This window comes from Cygnus olor, chromosome 24 (assembly GCF_009769625.2).
Source record: "Cygnus olor isolate bCygOlo1 chromosome 24, bCygOlo1.pri.v2, whole genome shotgun sequence".
In the NCBI taxonomy this organism is placed as follows: domain Eukaryota; kingdom Metazoa; phylum Chordata; class Aves; order Anseriformes; family Anatidae; genus Cygnus; species Cygnus olor.
In genome coordinates, this window is record NC_049192.1 from 371,624 (window position 1) to 397,331 (window position 25,708).

At 42.1% G+C, this 25,708-nt stretch overlaps 1 protein-coding gene and 1 long non-coding RNA gene across 3 annotated transcripts in view; one reads left to right on the forward strand and one right to left on the reverse strand.

Moving 5' to 3' along the window:
* Positions 1-20,594, forward strand: part of SYT6 (synaptotagmin 6) — a 37,284-nt gene extending 16,690 nt beyond the window's left edge. Inside the window, exons 2-7 of the mRNA XM_040536062.1 lie at positions 4,109-4,445; positions 6,275-6,833; positions 12,784-12,904; positions 14,189-14,360; positions 15,023-15,173; positions 20,363-20,594. Of these exons, the coding sequence (XP_040391996.1) occupies positions 4,109-4,445; positions 6,275-6,833; positions 12,784-12,904; positions 14,189-14,360; positions 15,023-15,173; positions 20,363-20,434 (1,412 nt within the window). The 3' untranslated portion in view covers positions 20,435-20,594. The remainder of the gene's footprint in view (positions 1-4,108; positions 4,446-6,274; positions 6,834-12,783; positions 12,905-14,188; positions 14,361-15,022; positions 15,174-20,362) is intronic.
* A 467-nt stretch (positions 20,595-21,061) lies between these two features.
* On the reverse strand, positions 21,062-24,703 carry LOC121059320. Of its 2 annotated transcripts, XR_005814483.1 has the most exons (4): positions 24,253-24,703; positions 23,306-23,908; positions 22,610-22,800; positions 21,062-22,228 (listed from the first exon to the last, which is right to left on the reverse strand). It is a non-coding gene; the product is annotated as an uncharacterized LOC121059320 (long non-coding RNA). The 2 variants fall into 2 exon arrangements; XR_005814484.1 differs by lacking the exon at positions 22,610-22,800.
* Positions 24,704-25,708: the final 1,005 nt, after the last annotated feature.

Below are 25,708 nucleotides of genomic sequence, written 5' to 3' on the forward strand. Positions count from 1 at the left end.
AAGCAACCTCAGGCCCTAAGGCATTTTCTGTTAGATATGGGATTGTCTTCTTTTTACAGTTGTAAAAATTGTAATATTGTAATTAGTAATAATTGTAAATTAGAGGACATCTAAGGCATAACATTTTGAATATTGGGTATTTTTTAAAGTAAATGATATTTTCACATTCACAAGAGAAAGCTCATTAACTCAATTAAGGTCAATTCTGTCCAACTGATATGTAAGTCTAATAAGTCAGGAAAAGGTCTTGGGGAAATTCAGTGTCATCTTCAGACAAACCAATATTCTTCCCAGGCAGATGCTTAAAAAATGTCAGTAAAATCTTGATTCCTTCCACTTGTGTTTTATGTGAGCTGTCAACGGAAAGAGTAGGATGTCATGCATAAAAATATCTGTGAATCCTGTCAAATACATTATGAATGCCAGCTCAGCAGGAAGTGACATGGACTAAGATCTTTCTCAAGCTGGCAACAGGTTTTTCAGAAGGGATAAGTGATTATTTTGGATGTTTTCCATTAATGAGTCTCATGTGCCAGCAGATTCACGCATACTATATAACTCCTTGGAATGGACAGAAGTATCTTTAGAGGAACTTTTCTGCCACATGACTTCCAGCAGTAATAGACTCTGCATTACCACTATTTCCTTTGTAACAACTTGCACAGTAAATTTAAATAACTGGGAAGAATGCATATCCGAGTGAGGGCTTATGTTATTGGTTATTACTTGCGGACAAAGCAGTTAGTAAAAGTAAAATCTGCAAAGCAGCTTGGTCCTGAAAACATTCCTGCTGGGCTGTTAGATATTTTTAAAACTATTTCTATGAGAGTCTTAGAATATTCACCAAGCAAGTCTTTGAAGCTGAGCTGTGTGCTGATGATAGTCCCCAGTTTCACCTGTGTCCTTACAGGCTGATATAGATATCTATGATACACTTTCTAAAGCTGATGTCACTTCTAGCAGCAGTTGCCATGTATTAGTTCTCTCTTTAAAGCTCATTTGTGTGACTAATCATAGGAGTAATTTTAAGAATTATAAAGATGCTTTTTGGGGAAAGACTTTCAGGTAGCTCCTTGTCACCAAGGATAATTGTCTGCGTGTATATGGATATCACCAAGCCTGCTGGAGTTCAAGGAGTGTTTGGACAACACTCTCAGAGACAAGGTTTGATTTTTGTGGGTTCTGTGTAGAGTCAGGAGTTGAATTCCTTTGGGTCCCTTCCAACTCAGGATATTCTATGGTTCTGTGATTCCATCTAGGCTCAAGCTACGGATTTCTTACAAGGATTTGAAGGAAGGGCACTTAGAAATTATTGAATTTCTAAAAGATGCTTGCAGAGGAAAGAGTTGGAACAGGAAGAGCAGATGTAATTCCAAAAAGTCCAGATTCTTGATTTTTATTATGAAACTGCTTGACACTGAGCAACCTGGGCACAATTCCAAGACTTAACCCCAAACATAGGAAAGTGGTACCTTTGTGCTCATTGCTTTTAGCCAAATCTCTAAGGAAGCTTCACTGCTGACTTATACAATCCTATTTATTATTGAATAGCAGTATGTATTTTTATCCTGGAGTTATAGCAGAAAATAAATAGTGCAATCTGACCTGTACAGGAGGCTGTTGAGGAAGAGGAAAAGCGGCTTGCAAAAACTTCTGGACAGCATTCATTCTTTCCATCTGTACCTGCTGGTAGCTTCCATCACTTCCTTTCAAGACAAAACTGAGGACAGTTGGAAAGATTTGCCTCAAGCTCTTAGTGAATTTGCAAAGATAGGTAATTTTGTGGAAAAACAGTGCATCTATCTCTTCTGGGAGATCAGAAACCACACATGGTTTCCCAGGTGTTTAGTAGAACTGACTTGTACCAGTGCAGATGTTGCACTTTGTGTACCTGACACATCCTTGAGATTTCACTTACAATGATTGAAGGAAAAATCCTAACAGTAACTGTTGTGTTCCCAGATAGCACATTAGCAAAGTTTGATGATAAAAATGGGTTCCTTGAACAGTTTGATTAAAAACAAAACAAAACAAAACAATGGTTGTTGAACCATAGAAACATTTTTAAATTCAGCTTTTCTGTCAAGATAAAAAATTAATCTTTCCTCATATTTTATAGATTTTCTCAGCCTTAAACATTAATTGTGTAATTATGGCTGCATGAAACTAAAATATATGATCAAAGGAAACAGAAGGTCTGCTCATGACTTCTAGTTAAGGTAGAGCATATTTCAGAAATGACTTTTATAGTAGATATGATGAAGCACAGATGTGAGTTTCCCAGATTATCTGCTAAAAGCTAAGCTGCCGGCAAGGATGATTTTTGAGGGAGATTGTTTTAAATACAGTTCTTGAGAGAGTCAAGTCTTAGAGCACAAGGAAGGGAGAATCTGCTTGCTTTAAGTGCGTTTACACAAAACCCAAAGAGGGGCTGTCAGCCATCGACAAAACAGGAACACTCACGCTTGCAGCCATGCGCTAGGACATGGCCAGCTCTGACACAGGCCGGGGCCCTGGTTCCTGTGGCTTCTCCCCTCTGTCTCCTGTCGACAGCCGCGGGCTCCCCGCTCACCGCAAAGCGCTGCCCACCCAGCCACTGCTCCTTGGGGAGATCACTTGCACACGGGGCGAGCTGTGGGGAGCAGGGGGTTCTGCACAGAGCGGGTGGCAGCAGCCACGTCCTGCCACTCCCGGCGGTCTCACGCTTTAGCAGTAGCACCCCTCTGTTCCTCCCCTCAGTTAATTTTATGGGACCCTTGCTGTATGTGCTAAGAATAATTTTAGCTAAGACTATTGATACAGTTCACAAATAAATGCAGCTCTGGGCATGTTTCTCTGGTCTGCGGGTAGTGAATTAAGTAGGTGCTATTTCACATGTCATAGAAAAACATTTATGGTCCAAGTGTACACATAAACAAAAGCCAACAGGAGGTAATGGTCATGCTGTATAAAATTCTGGAGTGTTTGATGTTATTTTGCCTGCCTATCTGTCCTGACTTGCACTTACATAAATTAGGAGTGTAGCTTTACTGGTCACTGCAAGTAGCGCAGCACAGTCAAGGAATTTTCCTTGAATTCAAACCAGTCTGTGATTGAATCTTCCATAGTCCTGACACTGCAGACATAATTGCAGTACAAAATTTGTCTTCTTCTCCAGGGGATGGTATTTTTAGGTATTTCAAACTCTTGGAATTATGGTTTAAGCGGGGGTCTGGGAATTAAAACATGGTAAGAAATGAATTAAAAATAGCCAATATTTTCTCTTTTTGAATTGCTGTGAATCATTTCACAGCCAAGATCTGATATATATATATATATATATATATATACATTAAAGGATTTCCTAATTCTTCTCCTATAGGTATGGAAGCTCTTTCCACTCCAGAAAAGACTGAAATACTGAAATAATTATTGTAAGAGAGAAAATGACTCAGAAAGTCAGAGAACATACATAGCTTCTGTGCTATTCAGAATAAGGAAGCATATGTATTACTTTCTGTACAGTGTCCTTCTATATTTGGTTTCACTGCATCAGCAGCTTGTGTTTTTTATTTATTTATTTTTATTTGCTTTTTATTCTCTGTGGGCACAGCTGGGGAAGAAGCTAGTGTTACTAATACAACAAAAATTTGCTTCTGGGATCTTTTTTTTTTTTTTTTTTTTTTTAATACAGTGTCTGAACACTTGTGTTATGAAGCAGAAAGGCATTTTCTGCCAGTATGGCACTGGAACTTGTTTTTCTATCATTCAGTTCTGCCATTCTGCTCAGACTGAGGCTCAGTCATTTGCCAATGCCACAAGAGAAACCCAGGATGATATTTTATAGCCAAGCTAAGCATCACAGTATAAAAATTCCTAACTCTGGCCATCTGGAGATGCCCTTTTCTCCCCAGATGTGTTTGGGGCAGGCAGTGGTCCTGGGATGCACACTTAGATTTGACTCTCACTTGCAGAACCTACTAAAAGCTCTCCATTAGGCATGATATATGTGGCTTTAGAGCACTTCTTCCCTTTACTTATGGCTTTCTCACCATCTTTCTTTTCCTTTCTTTTCTTCTTTCCCATTCCTCCCCTCTCCCTGCCACTGTTGCCTTCTCTCCCTCTGTAGAGCTCTCCGTCAGCCTCCTCGCGGTGATAGTTGTTGTGTGTGGACTGGCCCTGGTGGCAGTTTTTCTGTTTCTCTTTTGGAAGCTGTGCTGGGTTCCCTGGAGGAATAAGGCCATTTCCTCTAACCTGGCCGTCTTGCAGAGTGAGGCAGCCTGTAATAAGGAGAACATGGCAGACAAGCTGAAGGACACAGGTACCATAAGTTTCCTGGAGGCAGCTGTGAAGATCAGCCACACTTCACCAGACATCCCTGCGGAGGTCCAGATGTCCATGAAGGACCACATGATGCGGCGTACACGGATCCAGAGGCAAACAACTGAGCCTGCATCTTCTACCAGGTGCGTGGGCGCAGCACTCTGCAGGAGGTGCTGTGCCTAGGTGAAACTGGCTGTGGGGGGGAGAACATTGAATTGAGCCTAATGTTCAGATGTCTTCAGGGAGGCCAAAGAAAGCATGCCCACCCACATGCTGGATTACTTTCTAAAGATTCAGCATGAACCAATTAATGTATTAAGACTAGTTTACTGTGGGCTGTTTAAATAAATAAAAAAATAAAGTTTTCAAACCCTATTACCGTGACTTGACCTCATTGTGTCAAGCTGTCAGTATGCTTTGGCCACTTTAATTTTGTTACAACATGAACAGCAGACTGGAGTTTCAATGATGGTATGTAGTCAGACAGAATCAGATCTTTTTGCTCACTCTTGTTTATGTGGCTCATTACAGAAACAATTAGATAAGCAGAATCAATGTATTGCTCACTGTCAAAGCTTAGCACAAGCTGTATTCAGTGCTAGTGATCAATGTGCATCTCTGTCAGACAGGGACAGAGATTACAGCATCATGTTTGTTAAATTTAGGATAAGACTGTGTGAACCTTGGGACACCTCTGCAAAAACACTGAGAAATACGGTACCTCTTCCTTGACACAGAAGGCTGTGAATCTAGGACAGGAAACAGTGATTGCCTGGCTGTGTCCCAACACTTCTGCTTGCTTTGTTGGCCATGACTATGATGTGTAAGAGAGTACATACAATTGTGAAGGCAACCATTGCTCAGAAAACTGTCTGCAGTACAATAAAATACCTTTTTATTTAAATTGCACTACTTTTTGGACAGTTGATTGTCTCTCTGTCATGCACATGCTCATTCTGTTTTTTTTTTTTTGCACCTTTCCAATTTGGGAGGAGAAAAAAAAAACTCAGTCTGTCTGAATCATGACAAATGAAGCGGGACTTGTTTGTACATGGGAAGGTGTCAAACCCACTTTCTCACACAACTGAGCCTGGCATGAACTACAGGAGATAACCAGACCCAAGGACATTGGGGAACATCCTTGTGCAGTCTGGGCTCTGATTCAGCCCAGCCCAGAATGCCTTTGAGGAACCTGTCAAAAAGGAGTGAGGTCTCTGAGCACCACATATCACCAAAAGCTAATTCTCTGGCTGTACAAGTTATTAGTATGGTTAAATAACTCCATAGATTTCTTGTAAACGCCAGATAATCTGAAATATTGAAAATATTGAAATAAAAGTCCACATAAAGCATTTCTGCTTCACTTAGATAAAGCTTTGCTTGCGTAAAGTTTTACTTGTGCTGAAGGGGAGCTCAAGGCAAGAGACATCTTCCAGATGAGGCTGTGCATTTCTGTCTGTCAAGCATCAGCTATCATTTTTGGAGGAAAGTCTGTTGGCAAAGTTTGAAAGCAACAACACCCAGAACAAAACCTAACTTTTTGAGCTGGTAGTGTTTTTCTCACTTTAAAAGCTCTACTTTTTGTTGTTGTTGTTGTTTGTTTTCCTGAGGGAAACTTAGTGCCAGTGTCTTGGAATTGTAAGGACTGAGGGGGAGAAAAAGTCCCCACACTGGGTCTTTTGTAGCTTGGTTAAGGAGTTTATTTGGTCTTACATATTTAGCTGTGGGCTGTTACTTGTGTAACAGGTGAAAAAATGCAGCTTGCAGCAAATATTATGACAGGAAATTTGCTGGACTAGTTCCTTTGACCACTGGAGGTTGTCAGTCAGTGTTCATTCTCCATAACAGAGGTCAAGAGTACCTATTGTACTCATTCTTGTGCTCTCCCTGCTTTCCTACTTTTAGTAGTTCAGGAGAAGAGGAAAGGAAAGTCGTAGGAAAAACACGTAGCTGTCCTCTCTTCTTTCTACAGGCACATCTCCTTCAAAAGGCACCTTCCTCGGCAAATGCACGTATCCAGCATGGACTACGGCATGGACCCACCTGCTGTTGCTGAGCAGCCAACCAGCATAGGCCGCATTAAGCCTGAACTCTATAAGCAAAAATCTGTTGACTCTGAGGACCCCAAAAAAGAGGCAGCAAAAACCTGTGGAAAAATTAACTTCACACTCAAGTATGACTATGAGAACGAGACACTGACTGTCCGAATTCTCAGGGCTTTTGATTTGCCAGCCAAAGATTTCTGTGGCAGCTCAGATCCCTATGTGAAGATCTACCTCCTGCCTGACAGAAAGCGCAAGTTCCAGACACGAGTCCACAGGAAGACTTTGAACCCCACCTTCGATGAGTCCTTCCACTTCCCTGTGCCCCATGAGGAGCTGGCAAGCAGGAAGCTCCACCTGAGTGTCTTTGACTTTGACAGGTTCTCCAGACACGACATGATAGGAGAAGTTATCTTGGAGAACCTGTTTGAGGCCTCAGACCTCTCCCGGGAGACTTCCATCTGGAAGGACATTCAGTATGCAACAACGGTGAGTATCTGCTATAGGGGTGGTCCCTGCCCCAGCAGCGCTGCAGGGTGGGATGGGTTGGCCTGCTTCTTTTGGCTGAACTGCCTGAAGTGGTAAGTCCTGTGCAACTGCCAGCTGATGGGTGTTTTGCAGATGCTACCGTTAGCCCTGGGAACCTACAGCAACCGCACACAGGGGTGGAAAAGAATATTGTATGCAGAAGCTTGTCAGCATTACCAGATTCCTGGTTTGCTGGAATTTCATCCCCTTATTAGTGACTTGATGTTATCTCACCTACATTAAGTCTCATTGACACCAGGTTTGATAAAAGCCAGAATGAGGGGTTAAGTTCCCTGTTTGGCATCTGTTTGTCATGTGAAGGGTCTTGGGGTATGGATGTCTGCCACATGCACGGGATAAAGAGCAAGAAATAGTTCTGCAGCGGCACTACTAACCCATCAGCTGTACAGGGCTTCACTATACTGAGAACATTATTCTGATGTGTTACTGGAACTTATGTCAGAGCTTGATGTGGGTCTTTTAGCAGTTCTGTTGAATTCTCTCTGAAAGAGAAACCAAACATCAGAGAAGGAAATGTTCCAGACACTTCCTGTGCTGCAGACTCTGGTTAGAGCTGGCAGGAGAAGCCACCTTCTCACCTTGGTCTCAGTGCAGAAGCAATGACATTAACCTCTACATAATAGCTACTTGTCCACTATCCTCCCAGGAGGACTTGGCTGCTTCTGAAGGCAATGATTGATCTGCTTTGCAGTTGGACACCAAGTCAGTCATTGTCTTCATGTTGTTATTTCTGAAACTGGAATGTGAGATGTCCTCATCCCTGTGCCTGAAAGCATGGGTCCTGTCAAATCTTTGCTGGTGACTGGCATAACCCCATGACATGCAAAATCTGCACCTTTTTTCTCTGTTCCACAATCCTCACCAGTTGTACCACATGGCCACTGCTATTAGTGCTTGTTCTTTCTTTGCTGGGTGTTCATAACCTTGGCTTGGCTCCTTTCTTAAAGAGCTGTAAGTCTGACATGCATGCACAGCCCTGTCCTGAGCTCTGGTGCCATGGCCAGGACTCGCAGTGCTGGGGAGTGCTGGGTGTGCGCAGGGTGCGGGCCCGGTGTGCCCCTAGGGTGAGATGTCTGCTTCTGCCTGCAAGCAGCTTCCAAAGCTGCGTGGTCACCAAGCTTCAGGAGAGTGATTTTATTTTATTTTGTTTTTTCTCCACTAAACCTTTCTAAAAGTTTGCAGGAGTTTCTGGTTTTGACGAGCGCTTGGGATTCCAGCCACTGGGGTCACTTTACTGTTGATGCTGCCTTTGTACTGCAGCTCCCCAGCAGCCCGCCGGTGTGGTTGGGAGCTGCCTGCAGCCCTGCCTGCAGCTCTTGAACTTCTACAGGCCATGGTGAATGCACTCACTGTGGTGCATGGAGCTTCCCTTTCCTTTCTACACGATCAGCATGCAAGGAGTGCAGTAAGCCTGAAGGCTACAAAAGGAAAAGACCTGTGGGTAGGAGTGAAACTGGGAAGGGGAAACACTTGGTTTCACTAGAGAAAAAACATGTAAAGTATAGAATATGTAGCTTTAGGAGAAGATTATGGGATTTTTGACCTGTGTATGTTCTGTGTTTTTCTGGGATTGTTCAGTAAGAAATAGCCAATGGTTTCCAAGCTGATCAAGAGAAATAATGCCACAGGGAAAAAAGCTACAAAAAACAGGTGGAGAGACACCAACAGAAGGACAGTTGAGGAAAAAGCCTCCAAATAAGATGTATTGTATGTGAGAAGAGCAGAGCCAACATCACACCCAAGAAGCAATGTGCAGCAGTTTTGCAACGCTTCCACAGAAACATCAGGTGTTGTTTTTGGCTCTGTCCCCTCATTCTCTCTATGCCATTCTTTGGGAATGTGCCCATATTGGTACATCTCAGCCAATTGTAACACACTCAAGGACATTTCTGTTTAATCAAAAATGAGAAGGGTAAATACAGTTTTTATAATATCTAAGGAAAGCTTTGGGTAGCTAATAATATATTAGATCAATCTTGAGAGTAAGAAGATAGGAACACACTTAAGCAATGATATAAACTGTTCAAATAGCTAGCACTCAACTATTTAATTAATGATTGTACAGCTTGTGAATCAGTGAAACATTTTTGATTTCAATTCTCAAAGGTTATTGATTCAGAGCTTCCATTATTTCCTAAGAGCTGCTGATATGAATTTTGGAAATGTCCCAATATCTATAATCTGCTAGAAAATAATGTACCCACAGGACACGTTTTACTTGGCTGTATTTATGGTCACAAAGAAAAATCTCTTGACCTGATACAATGAGGTCAAAGAACAATTTACGTTAGTTTTTTACCCTGATAGATCTTCTCAGTGCAGGGAGAGGAATAGAAGGGTATGTGATGCCCATAGGGTGTTCTCAGGATATAATATGGACCTCTTCTGGCAACTTTGTCCCTCCCTAGCTGCTCCCAAACCAACACAAACCAAATAACATATGAAAGAGTAGACCCAACCCAGTGTGTTGTCTGAATGCATAATTGTTGTTGCACTGTGCAGCAGATAGAGCAGCCGGCACAGCTGGCACACAGAGTGAGATGCAGGTGCTCATTTCTTCGGTAACAGAATAATCATTTCTAACTATAGTTTCACAATATTTAATTTTTTTTTCTACTATCAGTAAAGTCTGTATCTAAGACTGGTAGATGCAGTGTCTAATTGGAGCTGGGGGCACTTCAATGCAGAGGTACAATCACAATCTTCAAGCTCAGTTTTGATGCAGTAACAACGTTTTCAATGCAGATTCCAGACACTCATTACTGAGTGCCTCCTCAGTGCTGTTATTTATTCAGGTTCTTTGTTATGCAATGCAATTCATCTTATAAGAGGAAGAATACCTATCAAGGTAACAAGAAGTGCTATGTTTTAAAAAACAAATGGTAATTGCAGGAACAAGTTTTCTGAGTGGTCATTTTAAGACACTAAATAAATAAAGCTCAATAAAATACTGAGCTCCCTGTTCTCTGAAAATTGGCTGCACTGAACAGCTCGCATCCATTTCTTGTAACTCAAGAATGGTTTATTCACCAGCCACTTGTAGGGGGGAGAGAATGGTGTTAGGGGCTAATTTGACAACAAATCTGAGGAGGATTCTGAAACCAGTGACTACTGTAAGTTGGATGTCTGGTGAGTGCACCTAGCTTTTGGGATGAGGCTGAGTTGCTGCTGCACATGACAGCCTGGCAGGCAGGGAGCTCTGCCCTAAGGTGCTTCTCTTACTTCTCCATGGGAGAATAGGCAGACCCAGCTCCAAGGCACTGACAGCCATTGTTATGAGCACGTACTGTAGAGGTGGGGACAGCTGGGTGACCCAAATGTCCTCGCTGCTCTCAGGCACACTGTAGCTCATGAAAGGCTGGGCTGGTGGTCCTTGCATCCCTTTGCCCCTTCCTGGGCTCCTGCTGGTGGCAGCATGGGCTGGTCCCAAACCCACTGCCCCGGAGCTGGGTGCAGGCAGCCCCATGACATTGACACCAACACCAACACTGACATCACTGACACTGACTCCTCCATGTGTGCAGCCTCAGTCCATCATGGCCAATGCTGGGCTCATCCAAGGGCCATGGAGAGGAGTCCTCGGGCATGGGACGGGCCAAGATGTGGGTTGGGCAGCAAGGGCAAGGGGCAGCTCAGCTCATGGGATGCAAAGGACGCCAGAGGACAGCTGAAGTAAAAGTGACAGCCACTTCACAGCACTTAGTGGCATCGTTTATTCATGCTCTGCCTCCCAGGCAGCAGTCCGGCTTAGAGCACACACAGTCTTCAAGCTGCCTGCCTCAGATCATGAATAGAATTAGCTGGAATTTGGTCAAGAATAAGAAAATGCAATGGTTCTACAAGCTGTGTAGTGTGTGCTGAAAATCATCCTGATACCTTAATAAGGTACTACTAAAATATTTTGTGAGGTAAGAAATTTAGTTCTCAGTAGACACATTAAGAGGTACTAAAGGTAGAGGAATAATAACTCTGTATCTGTTTTCACATATTTCATTACTGATCACAGACAGTGAGATTGTGACTCAGATCATTTTGTTGCATTGAAAAGAAAGCTGTTTAGGATGCCATTGTTTCTGTTTGTTTGTTTGTTTGTTTTGAGGCAAGCAAGAGATCAGAGCAGGAACTCTGAGTGGATAAGAGTATTACATTCATATTTACCAGCAAGCTGTAACCTTCTGGGATGTTTGTTTAGATACTTACAAGTCTGGACATACATTTCTCTGTACAGAAAACATTTGGGTGCAACTTATTTCTTTTGTACACTCTATGCTTGAGAAGATTTTCAATTTCTTTGAAAGCCAAGTGAAGTCTCTGTCAAGAATCAAAACTTTTATATATCACTCATTAGTATTCTGAATGTCTAAGTGGAATAAATATCTAATCTTTGCCTTACCAGAGAATGAGAAGGAAATAATTTGGCAAAAATCTCATCCATCAACAAGATCTATTCTCCTAATACTTAGCAAAACTTAAAGTGCCTAATGCATTTACTTATCTTTGCAGTTCCATCTCTCTACTACTCACAGCTACAATTTCTTTTCATCAGATCATTATATCACATTGAAATGATGCTCTGCTTCCAGAAATAAATAGGTGGTTTGCTCTACAGATGTGGGATATCTATATACAAAATAAAACACTTTTAAAATCCATTTTTGGAAGGTATTTGGAAATCTTTCTGTTTACTTCAGATGCTAATGCTTTCCAGTTGCTTAAATAATACCAGTCCTGTTTATAATCTTACTTTTTGGTCTACTTTTTTCCCAAATTGCCATTAGTAAGGCAATGATAGAAAGCGCTTTTAGGAGATGTAATAGAGAAGGCTGCATATACAAGAGGTACTAAGGGCTATGCACGCTATGTGTAGAAGTTGTCTCAGCACCAAAAGAGTAAACTGTATTGGTCTTTTCATAATCCAGAAAGTACTGAATGTTTCTGAGTGCCATCTGCTGGTTATTTCACTATTTATACACATATTAATCCTGATGTTTGTTAGCTCTTTGAAGGAATGTCAAAAAGGTTGGTGCTCCAAACTATAGTAAACATGTCAAAACCCAAAAGTTCAGTTTCTGCTAAATGGGGTCCTTCACAAGTCTCTTCTGAAAGAAAGTGATGTCCCTCTGGTGTTTAACCACCCAGAAATGCATGCTCCACTTCAGAGAAAAGCACCATGTTACTCAGAATTATCACTATCCTCTCATGAAACGTTAGGCATTACCAAAGTCTGTAAATCTCTTTTACTGAGTTTCTCTGTGGTGAACCACTGGCACTGGATGTACTAGAAAGTCCCTCATTGCATTTGTTGCACTGTACAAGTAAAAGATTACGTCTCCGCTGCCTGGTAAGGTCTCACCTTTCTGTGATCTTGCTCTGTATTGTCCTTTGTTTCATATTCCTCTAATTGTGGAAATAGATGTTAGTGTCACGCATTTGACACAAAAAGATATATACTGTACATTCCAGCCAAACTTGATACTACTGTAATTTCCTTAATGGTCTTTATTTGGTGTCAGATGCCACTTCTGTGTAAGCAATGGAGCAGAAAAAGAGGAGTACATTAGCTGTAACGTAGTAATGGGAAATGCACACTCCACTGAGGCAGTGGAAGATTATCCTTAACTATGATTTGAAGCTGTAACATATAGACACACTTTTTTCCTGTTCCCTATATTCATTTTTAGCCAAATAATGTTGGAATATGCTGAAAAATAAATTCTGTGGCACCACCATATAGTAAAGTGTAATTCGCTGAAAAATGACAGCATAGAGAAAAGTCTGTTTCAGTGTGAATGCTACATGAATCCTGCACAAAGCATTGTGTCAGAGCATGGAGGCAGCCTAACTGATTCTTGAACATTTCCAATATAACGTGTTCTCTGTTTTATTGAAGGAAAGCGTGGACCTGGGAGAGATCATGTTTTCCCTTTGTTATTTGCCAACTGCAGGTCGCCTCACCTTAACAGTCATTAAATGCAGGAATCTCAAAGCTATGGATATCACTGGATACTCAGGTAGGTGCTTGATCACTGAGAAGGGCCCCATTGCATCCACACTTCCCCCTCCTCCCTTGAGATAGCGTCAGTGGACAGTGGGCATATGTCTCTTGGTGCTAAATGTGTCATCACTGAAATACATGACAAAGCTTTGTGCATGCTTTAAGCATGCACAAAATTTTTAAAGTAGAATTATCTATTCAACCCATTCCCAAGGGCATAAATCCAGAGACAATGATTCTATAGCTGAATATGCTGTTCAAGGAGACTGCCAGTGGACTGGAGTTCTACATGAAAAGCAGTTTCTTTTCCAGAGCTCAATGTCACAGTATTTGAATTTCATCAAGAACTTGTGTAAAATACAGAAACAGTACAGTAAAAGATCTTTGCAGAAAACACTTCTGCTTAGCTGGAGCTTGATGCCATTTGAAAAGTCTAAGGATTAAGACTTCAGATAAAGCCAGCTCAGCATTTCTGTAATAATATGCTGCAGGTTTAGTGCCACTTCAAAATGCATTGAAATTGCCCAAGCAGCCAATATAACAAACAGAAGCTGTTTGTATCTAAAGTGCATTCTACCATGGTCAGCCAGTAGAAAGCATGTGAGGTAGAGCTGCCCTAATACCTTCTTTTTCTGCTCTCTAACAATTGGAAAATGGTTTTTAAAATTCCTCTACTCACTGTTACGCTGCTCCATAATTTTAACAATTGGATAGAAAAAAATGCCTGTAAAATAACCCCCCTCTGCCAGTTTTGATCTTCAAAATTCTGCATTACATTTTGTTCTTGGGCAAATTTTGAAAAAGTTCCAGTTTTGCTTCACAGAAAGCAATGGGTTTGCTTTCTGCGTCCATGCAATTAATGCCTGAGTGCCCAGTGCCCTCTATCATCATCGGATGAATATTGGCTCTAGGTTTAAGATGTGGCCTTCTTATACTTGCAAACTGTTACCACTGATGGAAACAGATGATTTTTTTTTCCTTCCGAGAAATCTGCAGTGATGGTTCTCCAGTGCCTGAACCTCACAGAACTGTAGAATGTTTGGGGTTGGAAGGGACCTTTAAAGAACATCTAGTCCAACCCCTCTGCAGGGGGGGGGTGGGAGTAGTCAGCATTCACACCAGTACGAAGAATTGTGGATTCTACTGGTACAGAAACATCCTTTTTTTCTAAAAATACATTTGACGAGTGCCTTTGGCTGACAATAATTTAAAGTCTATCCTTTGAAAGTGCTGTTTCTATATTGTGAAGGTAACAAAATAAATCTCCATAAACAGAAGGCCTTCTCTCTCTCCTTCTCAGATCCATATGTCAAAGTGTCTTTGCTCTGTGATGGGCGAAGACTGAAAAAGAAGAAAACCACCATAAAGAAAAACACACTTAATCCCACTTACAATGAAGCAATAATCTTTGACATTCCCCCAGAGAATATGGATCAAGTCAGTCTACTTATCTCCGTCATGGATTATGATAGGTAGGTGGGAGACTCTGGAGAACAGGAGAAGAAAAAAATCCCATTGGGCACAGGTTTTCTACTCAGTAGGAATTTTCCTTACTATCACAACCTTGATTGCACTGCTGTCTGGCATAAATCTGTCTCCAGTGATTTACTGTTAAAGAGCCATTTATACTTATGATCATGGATAATTAGCTGTTAAAATACTAAGTACGGTAAAACTGATCCTTTGCTTTATGGCATTTTCTTCAGTGATTAGTATGTGTCCCTTTGCTATTTACTTGTCCTGCAATTCATCATCCAGTTTTAGAAAGCAAATGGCTTCACTCAGAGCAGCGATAGGTGTATGAATTATCAATTACTGAACTTGTTCTTATTCTTGCTGTACACCACTACATGACACATGCTTTCAGATTCTGTATCAGGACTGATCTATAGTTCAAATCATTTAAAAGTTGTTATAACTTTCTGGTGATGACAGGGACTTGCTGTTCTGAGAGCTGCATGCACAAACAGCATCAGGCCAGATCTTGCTGTTGCAGTGCAGGTATCATGCAGGTCCCACATTCACTGGCACCATGTCTCATGGTGCTCTGATAGCATGGGTCAGAAGTCTCGGTTTGATTGTGCACGGCATTATGAGCAAGAGATAATTGTGTTGCTTTTCTATTTTTCTTCAGAGTGGGTCATAATGAGATCATTGGGGTTTGCCGTGTGGGAGTCAATGCTGAAGGACTTGGCAGAGACCACTGGAACGAGATGCTGGCATACCCACGCAAGCCCATTGCACACTGGCATCCATTAGTGGAGGTAAAGAAGTCTTTCAAAGAGGTGTGTAGTGCTATTCTTTCCTTTTAATGCATATACTGTGCATGACTGAGCTATTTCAGGGCTTTCAGAGAGGAGTTACTCTCACTTGGGAGTTCCTGACAACAGCTGAGGGAATGTTCTCACCAGAAATGAACTCTAGAAAACGAACACCTCTGTATCATCTTGAAATAGTTTCTTGAGCTTGCAAGCAAGAATGAAAGGGATTGTATTTACAGATGTGACAGTTACTGTGGGGTTTTGTTTTTGTGTTTTTGTTTTATAGAAGACAGAGTGGTAAGGAAAGCAAATGCTGTTCTGATTGCAGAACAAAGTGTCCAGGGATATCATGTAATTCAAGTTTCAATTTTTCATCCTAAAAGATTTTTCTGTTGACTCATCTCCAAGCCTTTGAGGGAGAATAAATATAACAAATATAATTGCTCTAAGCATCTCCAGAGAAAGAGATTCACTTGATGCAGCCTCAGATGATAAAATAAGCCTGAAAACCTGAGTGCCATTTGGACCACCTCTAGAATTTTCTTCCTTCTTGCACTCCATTTTCTTACACTCCTATGGAGTTGTCTGCTTTATGTCTTATTTCGCTCATAAATTCTGGAGGAGAGAAATTTGAAGAATGGCACTCATATTATTGACACTTCAGGTATGAAAATAAAGCCAGCATCTGTGACCAGCAGTAGTAAAATAAAAGCAATTAAAAATGTAACTGGGGTTAAGGAAACATTTCTTTCAAAGCCACAGACTAAATTCATAGCAAAGATTACCTTATTTTCTCTTTGAAGTTCAGATACTGAGCTCTACTAGAAGGTAGATACTAGCCATGGCGGTCCACTATTGTAGTCAAAACCAGTAGGCAGCAACTCTATTTTTCTTAGAAATCTGCTCTTTCCTCTAACAATAATACAGTTTGTGCTCAGTATGCTCCAACTCAACTCTTACTCATCAGGCTAGTTTCTTAAATTTGAATTTGCCCATACCACAGGCAGGTCTGTTTCATGTGCTGTTTTCTTTCTTTCTCCAAGCACTTGTAAGCAGCTACCATGTGAGCGAGAGGACAGCCCGCACCTAGCAGATCTCTGCAGCAGTTTTCATTCTTGCTCTTTCCCTTAGTGGCATTTCTCTATCCCAGCTGAAACATGACTGCAGGATGCTGCCCAGAGCCATGACTAATCAGAGGAATTTCCTCTCTTCCTGGACCCAGGTCTAGTTACACCCAGTAGGGGAACTTAGCAATTAAATATTTTATTTTAAGACACAGTGGAGAATATCGGATAACAGAAATGTGACGATCCATACTCAGTTGTATGAGATCATTCATGAGCTCATATTGCACCACTATAAATAAGAAGAAATGACCCAGGATCAGTTGTGTAGAACTGGTATAAATCAAAACAGAATTAAAGCAATGTAGAATATGTGTATAACAGTAATATTGCCTTTGTGTGGTGAGCAGTACCAGGTGTTCATTAGGCTTTTCATGCTAAAACACTAGCACCTTTCACATGAGTCATAACTGTTTGGACAAGCAGCATATGCTATCTCATGCTGCCACGGAGAGCTGGGGATCAGCGACTGCTGCATTTTAGCATAAATGCTTAGTGATCTATCATTTGACTAGTTAGCTCAATTTCTATATCATCAGTAGCACCTCCTTGGCACATCACCAGCTGCCGACTCTGACCGAGGGGCAGGAGATCCTTCTGCCATTTGTCATTTATATGACTTTACTACACTATTTTTCAGATGAAGGCTGGAGTTTGAAAGAAAGACTCCTGTAAAATTTTTGAGAATAAATGGAAGAAAAGGACATCATTATTATGAGAAATTTAGAGAAACTGGAAGACATAAGATGACTCACCACTTAAAATATACTTTAAAAGTCACTGCTGAGCCCCAATAAAATACAAGTGAATCATTTCACCCGTCAGTGCACAGGTCAGGAGCTCTCCTTAAAAACAAAGAAATAAGCAAAAGCACAAACAAACACTCTGATCATCTGTTGTGGTATCTCTGCCACAAGCCAGTGCACAGAGACAGCAAGCAAATGGTCCCTGTATTTATTTGCCCTTTTCAGCTTTAGCAATGCTGTCTGCAGCTCTATACTGCAGCTAAAAAAAAAAAAAAAAAAAAAAAAAAAAAAAAAAAAAAAAGGCAGAAAAAGACACAGGATCCTGGACAGAAATTACTGGGGAAATGCTGTTTGTTGGTTACAACTAATCACATCATCTTTTCCATATATTTTTGTGCATCTTTTAAAAGTAGTTTTGGCTTTGTATCCTGTATCACGCAGCTCCAGGTTCCTAGCAGGTGAAGGCCACCCAGACCCACCGGGATGAGCTCCGGGCAGTGGAGAGGTCAGGCACAGCCGCTGGTCGCAGCCCTGGTGTGGGCCCAGCAGCCGCCATCTCCCCGCGCCTGTCCTTGGCCCTTGTGTCTTCACGGTGGGGTGACTCAGTCTGTGCTGGGATCCCCAGCAGCCATTGTCATCATCTCCAAGGGTGTTTGGTGCCAGGGAACGGCAAACACAGCCTTCACTTTCTGGTTGATCCTCACTGTCTGCTCTCTGTTTGCTCCAGTGATTAGTAATAGCCTCTTCTGTGCGTCAGTTTCTTTCCTGATTGAGTGCTTGATCTTAAAGTGAAACCAAGAAAACTAGGCTTGAAGCGTCTTTATAAAGGCGTAAGTTGAGAAACAGATCACTGAAGCTATTAACCTGGAGAATACAAAGCTATTTAGTCCCTCCTTTCTTCTCTCCCATGCCTCTCCACAGTCATATATCCCTCATCCTCTTGATGAGAGGAGAGGCATCTCATCACATAGCTGAAGACTGCAGACACATGTAGGAAAGAATGGGGAATCTGGAATTTGTTTTCTAATCTGACAGGTATTTCTTGCAAAAGCTCTGTCTAAAAAAGGGGTTTCCACCATATTTTGAATACAGCTCAAAATCACACATGCTGATGAAGTTACAGTTAAGAACAATGTCAACAGGGAAGTGTGTTCCATCAGTGAGGACAAACCAGCCCATCCCTTGGTGCCCACCGTTGCTGGCGCCAGGACCTGCCCAATGGACAGGGCTGCTCCCCTGCAGCCCCTTTCCTCCAGCCACTGAGCTGTACTAACGCAGCCCCAAAACCCTGCTTCTGGGTGGCAGGAGTTGCTTGGGTCTTTTCTCTGTGAGCCAGTTTTGCATTTCTTCCATTGGTGGAGTCCTTAGGGAAGCTTTCTTTTGTCACATTTCATGTCTTTGGTTGCTCCATATTTATCAACAGTGAGTAACAAACTTTAATGACTGTGCTTCTTTAATGATGATCATCATTAAAAAGGAACGTGTGCAAATGAATCATTAATTACAGGCTTCTAAGTAGTATCCTTCTCACACTGACTTTTAGAAGGAGAGTTTGTGAACAGAGATTAGAATTCTACTTGCTTTTGCCTTTTGGAATTACTCTGACAGAAAGCTCTTTCTGTCAGCACCAAACCTGTACCCGTTCCTCTGCCCCGAGGTGCTGCTGGTGCCTGCTGCTGCGGCCTTGGCCTCCCAGCTGCACTCCAGCCATCCCACTTGTTGCTGTTCCCTTCTTCCACATTTATCAATACATCAGCCTGCCAGGTTAAGTGATGTGTTTACAAAAAATATATAGCAAATTACAGTGTATCTTTCCAGACTTTGAAGGGGACTTCTGAACATTGGAAATTTCTTTGTTGTATATCAAAGAAAAACTGCACCTTATATCACAAAGTAGCATCGCCATTGCAATGCAAAACAGGCCTTTGATGTTGTCAAGTACATCTGACATTTGGCGTGGGAGCATTTATTAGTTTAAAGTGTTTCTCCAGATAAAAACTGACAACTTTGCTGAGAGCTAAGTCATGCCCATAATGAAGAACAACCATTTATCTTTAAAGATATGCAAAACCAACCTCTTCCAGACTTTTGGGCATGTTTGACTTCCCATGAGCTGTTTCTAGTTTCTGAGTTGTGCTGTCTGCAGCCTGGCTCATGGTTGCCTCTCCCTTGGCAGAATGAATACCTGGATTTCATGTCTAAGCTGCAGTGGTACTCTGGGAGTGTTTGGGCCCCATTTGGGCCACATGCACTGTGCATACAGTCTGTGATGTTAGATGTTTTCCCTAACAAAATGTGCATGTCACCAGAGAAACAAGTTCCCCAGAATTTATCATGATTCTGAAAAACTTCATTTTGCACACCCTTGGGGTGTTCTTCAGAGTAGTTTGGATGCTCTTTCTGTAGCACGGTGATGTGAGTGCTCAGGACTTCGCAGAAGATGCATTGCTGTGATTTCTCTTTTCCCATGACTAGTTCTACTTGAACTGGTTTGGTGCAATTTGCCTAATGAGTTTTCACCCACAGAAGTGAAATTCATATACACTAAAGTGTGAATGTTATCTAGCAAAGAGTTTGCTTATGTAGGAGAGGAAGGAATTGATCTGGGGGAGAAAGAAGCAGTGGAAGTATTATGCCTCCTGTTGTCTTTGGGAAATGTCTATCATTTGTCATTTGAATATAATAAAACAAGATGGTGAGATGGACAAGTACTCAAAAGCTTAAGTAGTAATGATTTTGAATTATAGTAATAGCCCCCAAGGCAGATGACTAATAATTTATGATCTCATAAGTATGGCAAAAAAAATAAATAATAATAATAAAAAAATGTTTACTGCATCTACTCACTCTGATCTGATTTTCATTTTGAGAAATATCTCTGGCACTGTAGACATGACTTCTATGGAATAATACTACCATTCCAATACTTTCCAATACTGGAAATAATAATACTTTCCAATACAGGAAAGCATTTTTTGCAATTATTCAGTATTTCTTAAAAACAAACAAACAAACAAACAAAACGCACCAACACTAAAACAGGAAACAATGGAAAGATTATCTAAGAGCAAACTTTGTCTACAGAATGTACATAGATACTATTTATTTTTCTTTTGGGCACGGGATATCAGTCCTCACAATTGTGGACTGATTTACAAAGTAATAGAATAGAGCATTCAGTAATTCTTTCTGACTGGCTAAATGCAGGCATTCAATGAGTCGAAGCACGCTGTGGAGCAGATGATACTGTAAAAGAGGAGATAGGGAACAAGGTAAATGGATGTAAGAGTTTCAAACGATCTCTCCCATCTGCTTAGGCTTGCATTCTTTTTTCTCCCATCAGTGGCAAGGCCGAGCAGCAAGCTTTGACAGCCAGGGGTCTTGTCCCTCTCCTAAACCACCACCCACACCCTGATACAGCAGAGCAACAAGAAAAACAGGACTAAACCAAGTTATTTTTGCACTTGCCCTACAGTCTCAGTAGTTTGTTCCTGAGTGGCAGTGGCTGCAGCGAGACTTTCCAGCCTAGTTGTTCCCGCATAAATAAAGGCAGAAACCTGTTTTGTGGTCAAATACGTCTTTGTCTAATACGTCTCCCAAGGTGATGTGTTTCTTTTTGTGGATTTTACTGTACAGACCTGTTTCCAAAGGAAGAAGGTGTACTGAGACATGAGCTGGAAATTTGGTCTGTAAAATAAGATGTAAAATAGTTTTTAATGTGTATGAAGGTTGGAAAATTGCAAAGATGTTTTGAGTTTCTACAGACAGCACACTTTGTCAGGAAAGGAGACATCTGGACCAGCTGCGCTGCACTGTCTGTGCCTGCTTAGAAGAACAGAACTGGAAGACTCGAGAAGTCTTCTTCTGGTCTGTGAGCAGCTCTTTACTGTTGTGATCAGCCTAAATTCAGCAATGTGTTTACAGGTTTCCTGTTCATGTAGAGGTGTTCATGAGCTGTTAGAAGTGTGTGCAGTGTATATCCCAAATTCCTTTTGTCATATATAAAGAGAAAAACTGTTGGTTCCTCGGGGGAGGTGGGGGTGGGGAGTGGGGAGTGGGGTGGAACTGTATTTCTGTATTTCAAGTTTCCCTAGAGCTACCTGCATGAACAGTTTCTTAAGACTCCCTTTGTAGCTGCTGCTCTTTACCCCCCTGTAACATCACCACATCATGTGGAGCACTGGAGTTGTCATGAGTGGAGCTCAGACATGAAGGGGGAAAAGAAGTTACAGAAATAGGTGATATTCTTGCATGAACACTAGATCTTTATTTCTTACATCATCCTAGTAATAAAGGGTGAACAAAAGGGTAAAGGGAAATATAGAAAAACAACTAATAGTAGAAAAACTTCCACACTTTTGTCTTGAATAATCAGCACTTCCTTAATGAATAAAGTTTCTAGGGCCCAAGACTCGGAGGAAGATCAAATTGTGAAAAATGAAACTTCCCTGGCTCCTTGGCTGCAGAGACCAAAAATGAAGTTACAACGCTATGTACTAGCTTTGCAAGTACAGCTAATTCAGCTGATCTTTATCAGACAGCTGCAGATTCTGGACGCTTTCACATCTTGGATTTTTTTTCTGAGTTGCTAAATATGTTAGTGCTATTTGTTCCATTGTGATTAAATTAATTAAATTAATAAAATTAAATTAAAATATTTAGGTTTTGAGTCAAAACAAAATTTGCTAGAGAGACAGCCATTCCTTCTCACATCAGGTTAGCAGGAACTGCATCCATCAGCCACAATTTTCAGGTCAACTTCAGTTTTCGTTTTCCTAAATGTCACAGCATCAGCCTTCACTGAACATCAGAACTATTGTGAATGCAGAGAAGGATATTCATTTGCATTGATTTTCTGGGTAAGATGAGTTCAGTGATGGACAAATACGTACCTTCTAGTCACACCTTGTGTCTTAATTCTCTTTATGTGCCACGTGCTATAGAAGCAGAAACAATAAAATCATTTTATTGTAACTCTTGCCTTGCCTTGTGAAATGCTTCCTCTCATAAAAGCAGTAATCATGTGCTATGTGATTTCAGATGGTTACAGTAATCATAGCAGATGTTACTGAAGGTGATGATAACACATCCTCACATGGTAAGGGATGCTGCAAAGGCAGACCACACGTTTTGAAGCAGACACTCCTTAGGCTATCAGAGCCACAGTTCTTGATTGTCCTGGGACAGGCTGTGCACATTCTTTGGGGATCTGCTGGCAATAGTCACGGAAGAAAAAAAAAAAAAGATAAAAAAATCAAGAGCTTACAGTCCATTTAAGCAGAAAGGTGGTAAAACTAGTAAAAGTAGTACCAGGAAAACTGGTGAAAGTAGTTTTCCAGCATAAAGAGAAGTACTGTATACTTCTACCAAGGGACACCACTGAGTACTTCCAGGGCAACTCATCCTTTCTGGGAACATTCCAGTCTTATTATAGGAAAGAGTTCTAACCATCCCAAATAATCGGTTTACAGTGGTTAGTTCAAAAGCTGACTGCAGGCTCCCTGAAACTTGATCTGAGCTGGACTGAGCCTTCAGGTTTTTAATGTCATGAATAGGAAGTGGCTTCTTACAGGTTTGTAGATCAAAGCACCTGTAACGCAAGTGCAGAGTGGAAGATGTGCCCAGAGCAAGCTGCTGCAGTCCCAGCTGGATAAGAGGATGGCACTTGACAGTCTCTAATTGCACTAACCCACTCAATTTTTTTTTCTTCTTTAATCCTGGCTTCTTGTTTTTTTGGTGTTCTCTGTATAGTCTCTGTCTTTTATCCATTCTTCTTGTTATCTAGGATTTAGTCAAAACATACGTGGGGTTTGACACAAAGCTTCTATTTTTAATCCTTGCTTCACACAGATAATCAATTTCCACTCAATACTGACTGTCACTTGCATTGCTGGAAAACTGGATCTCTTGCTAGCGAAAAACACCCACTCCTCGATGGCTCAAAAAACCCCTACATTTATATTTTAAATGCTGAGATTTTGCCTCGTCCCTCAAAAAGGGGATAATCAAACCATTGTGTGTTTATCATCACCTCAGCACAGCCACTCGAGAAGATTGGTCACACTAATGGAAACTAGCTACACTGTACAAGCACAAATATTTCTCTGACATCTAAAGAGGGATTATAACTCTGAAAACAGCTGAAGCTGGCATAAGCCCCATCCCAGAATTCAATCAGACTTTATTACTCCCTCCCTCTTTCCATGCTACTCTTAATTATGTAATAACTCACAGAGGAGTGATGATTATCGAGCAAAATGAGGCGGACCACCTCAGGGCCACATACCATGGAACAGCCTGCACAAACACTGGTTGTTGGTCTCTTTGCAAAGTCTGCAAGCAGCCACAAATGAATAGTTTACTTTTTGTTGAGTAATGCAAACAAAATAAACACACGACAGCGTTCCCAGACCTTCCTTTTCTTTTTGATTTTAGTCTCTCAGTCTCCAGTTTCATAGAACAATGACTGACTGTAGGAAAAGCAAGAGAAACTGCAGTGAGGCCTGCCATTTAATTACTGCTAGTTTAATGATGGGGACACAGGGCAATGTGAAACCCCACGGGTATGTTGGACTGCTCATTACGAGGGAACAGAGGTGGGGCCAAGGAACTGTCCACAGCCAAGTTCCTACCCGCTGATTTGACAACAAAATAACTTGGTATATGAGAAAAATGTGAAAAACACACAGTGGAAAGTGAGGTCAGCTGCTGTGAAGCTCTGCTGTCTGCACTGAGAAGAAAGCTGCGATGGAAAAGGAGCTGGGCAGGAGCTGTAGCCTGTTTTTTTGCCAGGATGAACATCACCCCAAAGTCAGGGCTGTCAAGAGGCCAGTGCTGCAGGTGAGACCGTGAGAAGCGGAGCTTGGCTCTTCTTTGCAGATGCACAAACCTAGAAAAAAATGGATTTGGTCCAAGCGCTGGAGGCATCCCTGGTAACACTGCTTGGCTAATGACACCTCTGCTGCAGTCAGCCTTCAGTGGCAATGTCACTTAAATGTTCAAGAAATGTTTTCTTTTGTTTTCCTGGACTTAACACAATGATAATTTGTAATTACGTTTTACTGTTTTATATATAAACATTTTTAAACAGTCCACTAGTCATACAAATATAGTTACATACATTATGTTCCTATGACATTTCTAATTAAAAATAAGGAATTTACAGCACATATATTTCAAAAACCCAGTGTAGGTTTCTATTAAAAAGACAGTTCATTAAAGCTAATAAAATACCTTTGAATGGCTCAACACAAATCCTAGAGCATATTCTGTTGCCATGGAAACAGTTGTCACCAAAGCCAAGTGGAGACAAGAGTAGCTATAGCACCAGAAATAAAATGCAAAAATGTGATTAGGCAGACAAAGAGCCCACTGAGTCTGGGGTGCCATCCTCCTGGCTCCTCCCTGCCCAGGGTCCCCGCGGCCCTTCCTGGATCACCCGGGCGCTGCTGTGACACGAGGCAGGGCTGGGGTTCCAGCGCTGCACCCCATGGAGGTGTCTATGGGGAAGGGGGGTGTGTGGTAGAGAGGACATCGCCTGTGCTGGGGGCAGGTGCAGTCAGAGGAGCAGAGCATCCCATAGTGAACCGATGACTGGGAAACGTAGCCCAGTCATCAAAGGCGCATAGGCAAATTCCTTCTGTATTGTTAATTTCTTCCAAAGTAAGAGACCTGGTCCTAACCTTCTGGTCGCAGCTGCACATCCCTCTCCATTTCAAACCGCGTTAGAATTTTTTTTTTTTCCTGCCAGAAGGAATAGAGTGGAAACGCAGTAATTACGTTTTTTTTTTAAAATCAAGTCAGCTTGCCAGCGCTGCTCTTGGATAGCTCACATAAATGAAGCAGGATGCTGCTCGTTGCTCTGCTCGTGATGCTCTGGGACCCTCAGCGGGGCTGTCCTGCCCACCGCTCCAGCCCCTCAGCCCTGAGCACAAAGCGATGTGCCCCCTCCCCAGCCCCAGCAGCACCACCCGGGGCTGCTTGGCGCTGCCACAGGCCCTGGTGCTTCTCCCCTTTGAGCATGTCTGCACCACGCGTGGCAACGCAGTCTGGCTGTTGGGTATGGCCCCTGCCTGCTGGAGATGTGCACTCTGCCAGGCCATAGCAGTTACAGAAACCAGGAGGAGCTTACTGCCTGTTGTGTAGCTTCAGCTTTATCTAATGAACCTCTAATTGCTGCACGCTGTGCGTGTCCCGCAAGGCTGCTGGCATTGCTCTGCCTGCCCCCAGCCTTAGCGGGATCTCTGCCAGAGTGTGGGGGATCATGTGCCGTGGCCAGGGGGTGCCGGGCCAGAGCCCCCGCGGAGCCCTAGGGAAGCAGACCGTGCTCAGGGGCTGAAGGACACGGTTGCATCAGGCTTTTTTTTTGCAGCCCCATCTGCTTCCCAGCACAATATCCAGCTGCCCAAATGCTCGTCACACTTTGCAAAGCCATGTGGGGGGGTGAACCAGCACAAACATCATGTTTCTACAGCTGCAACTGTGAAAGGGGTTTGTGAAGTCATGCCATGCTCCATCCGGTCCCAGAGAGCAGGCGGTGTTCTCCCTTGCGATGGAGAAAAAAACATCACCGAGCCCCCAAATGGTGTTGTGCAAGCAGACGCTGCAGTTGTTTGTATTCCAAGTAAATAGGATGAGCTGGTGCTGGCCCAGGAGAGGGTCTTGGAAGCTCATTCCTCAAACGCAACGC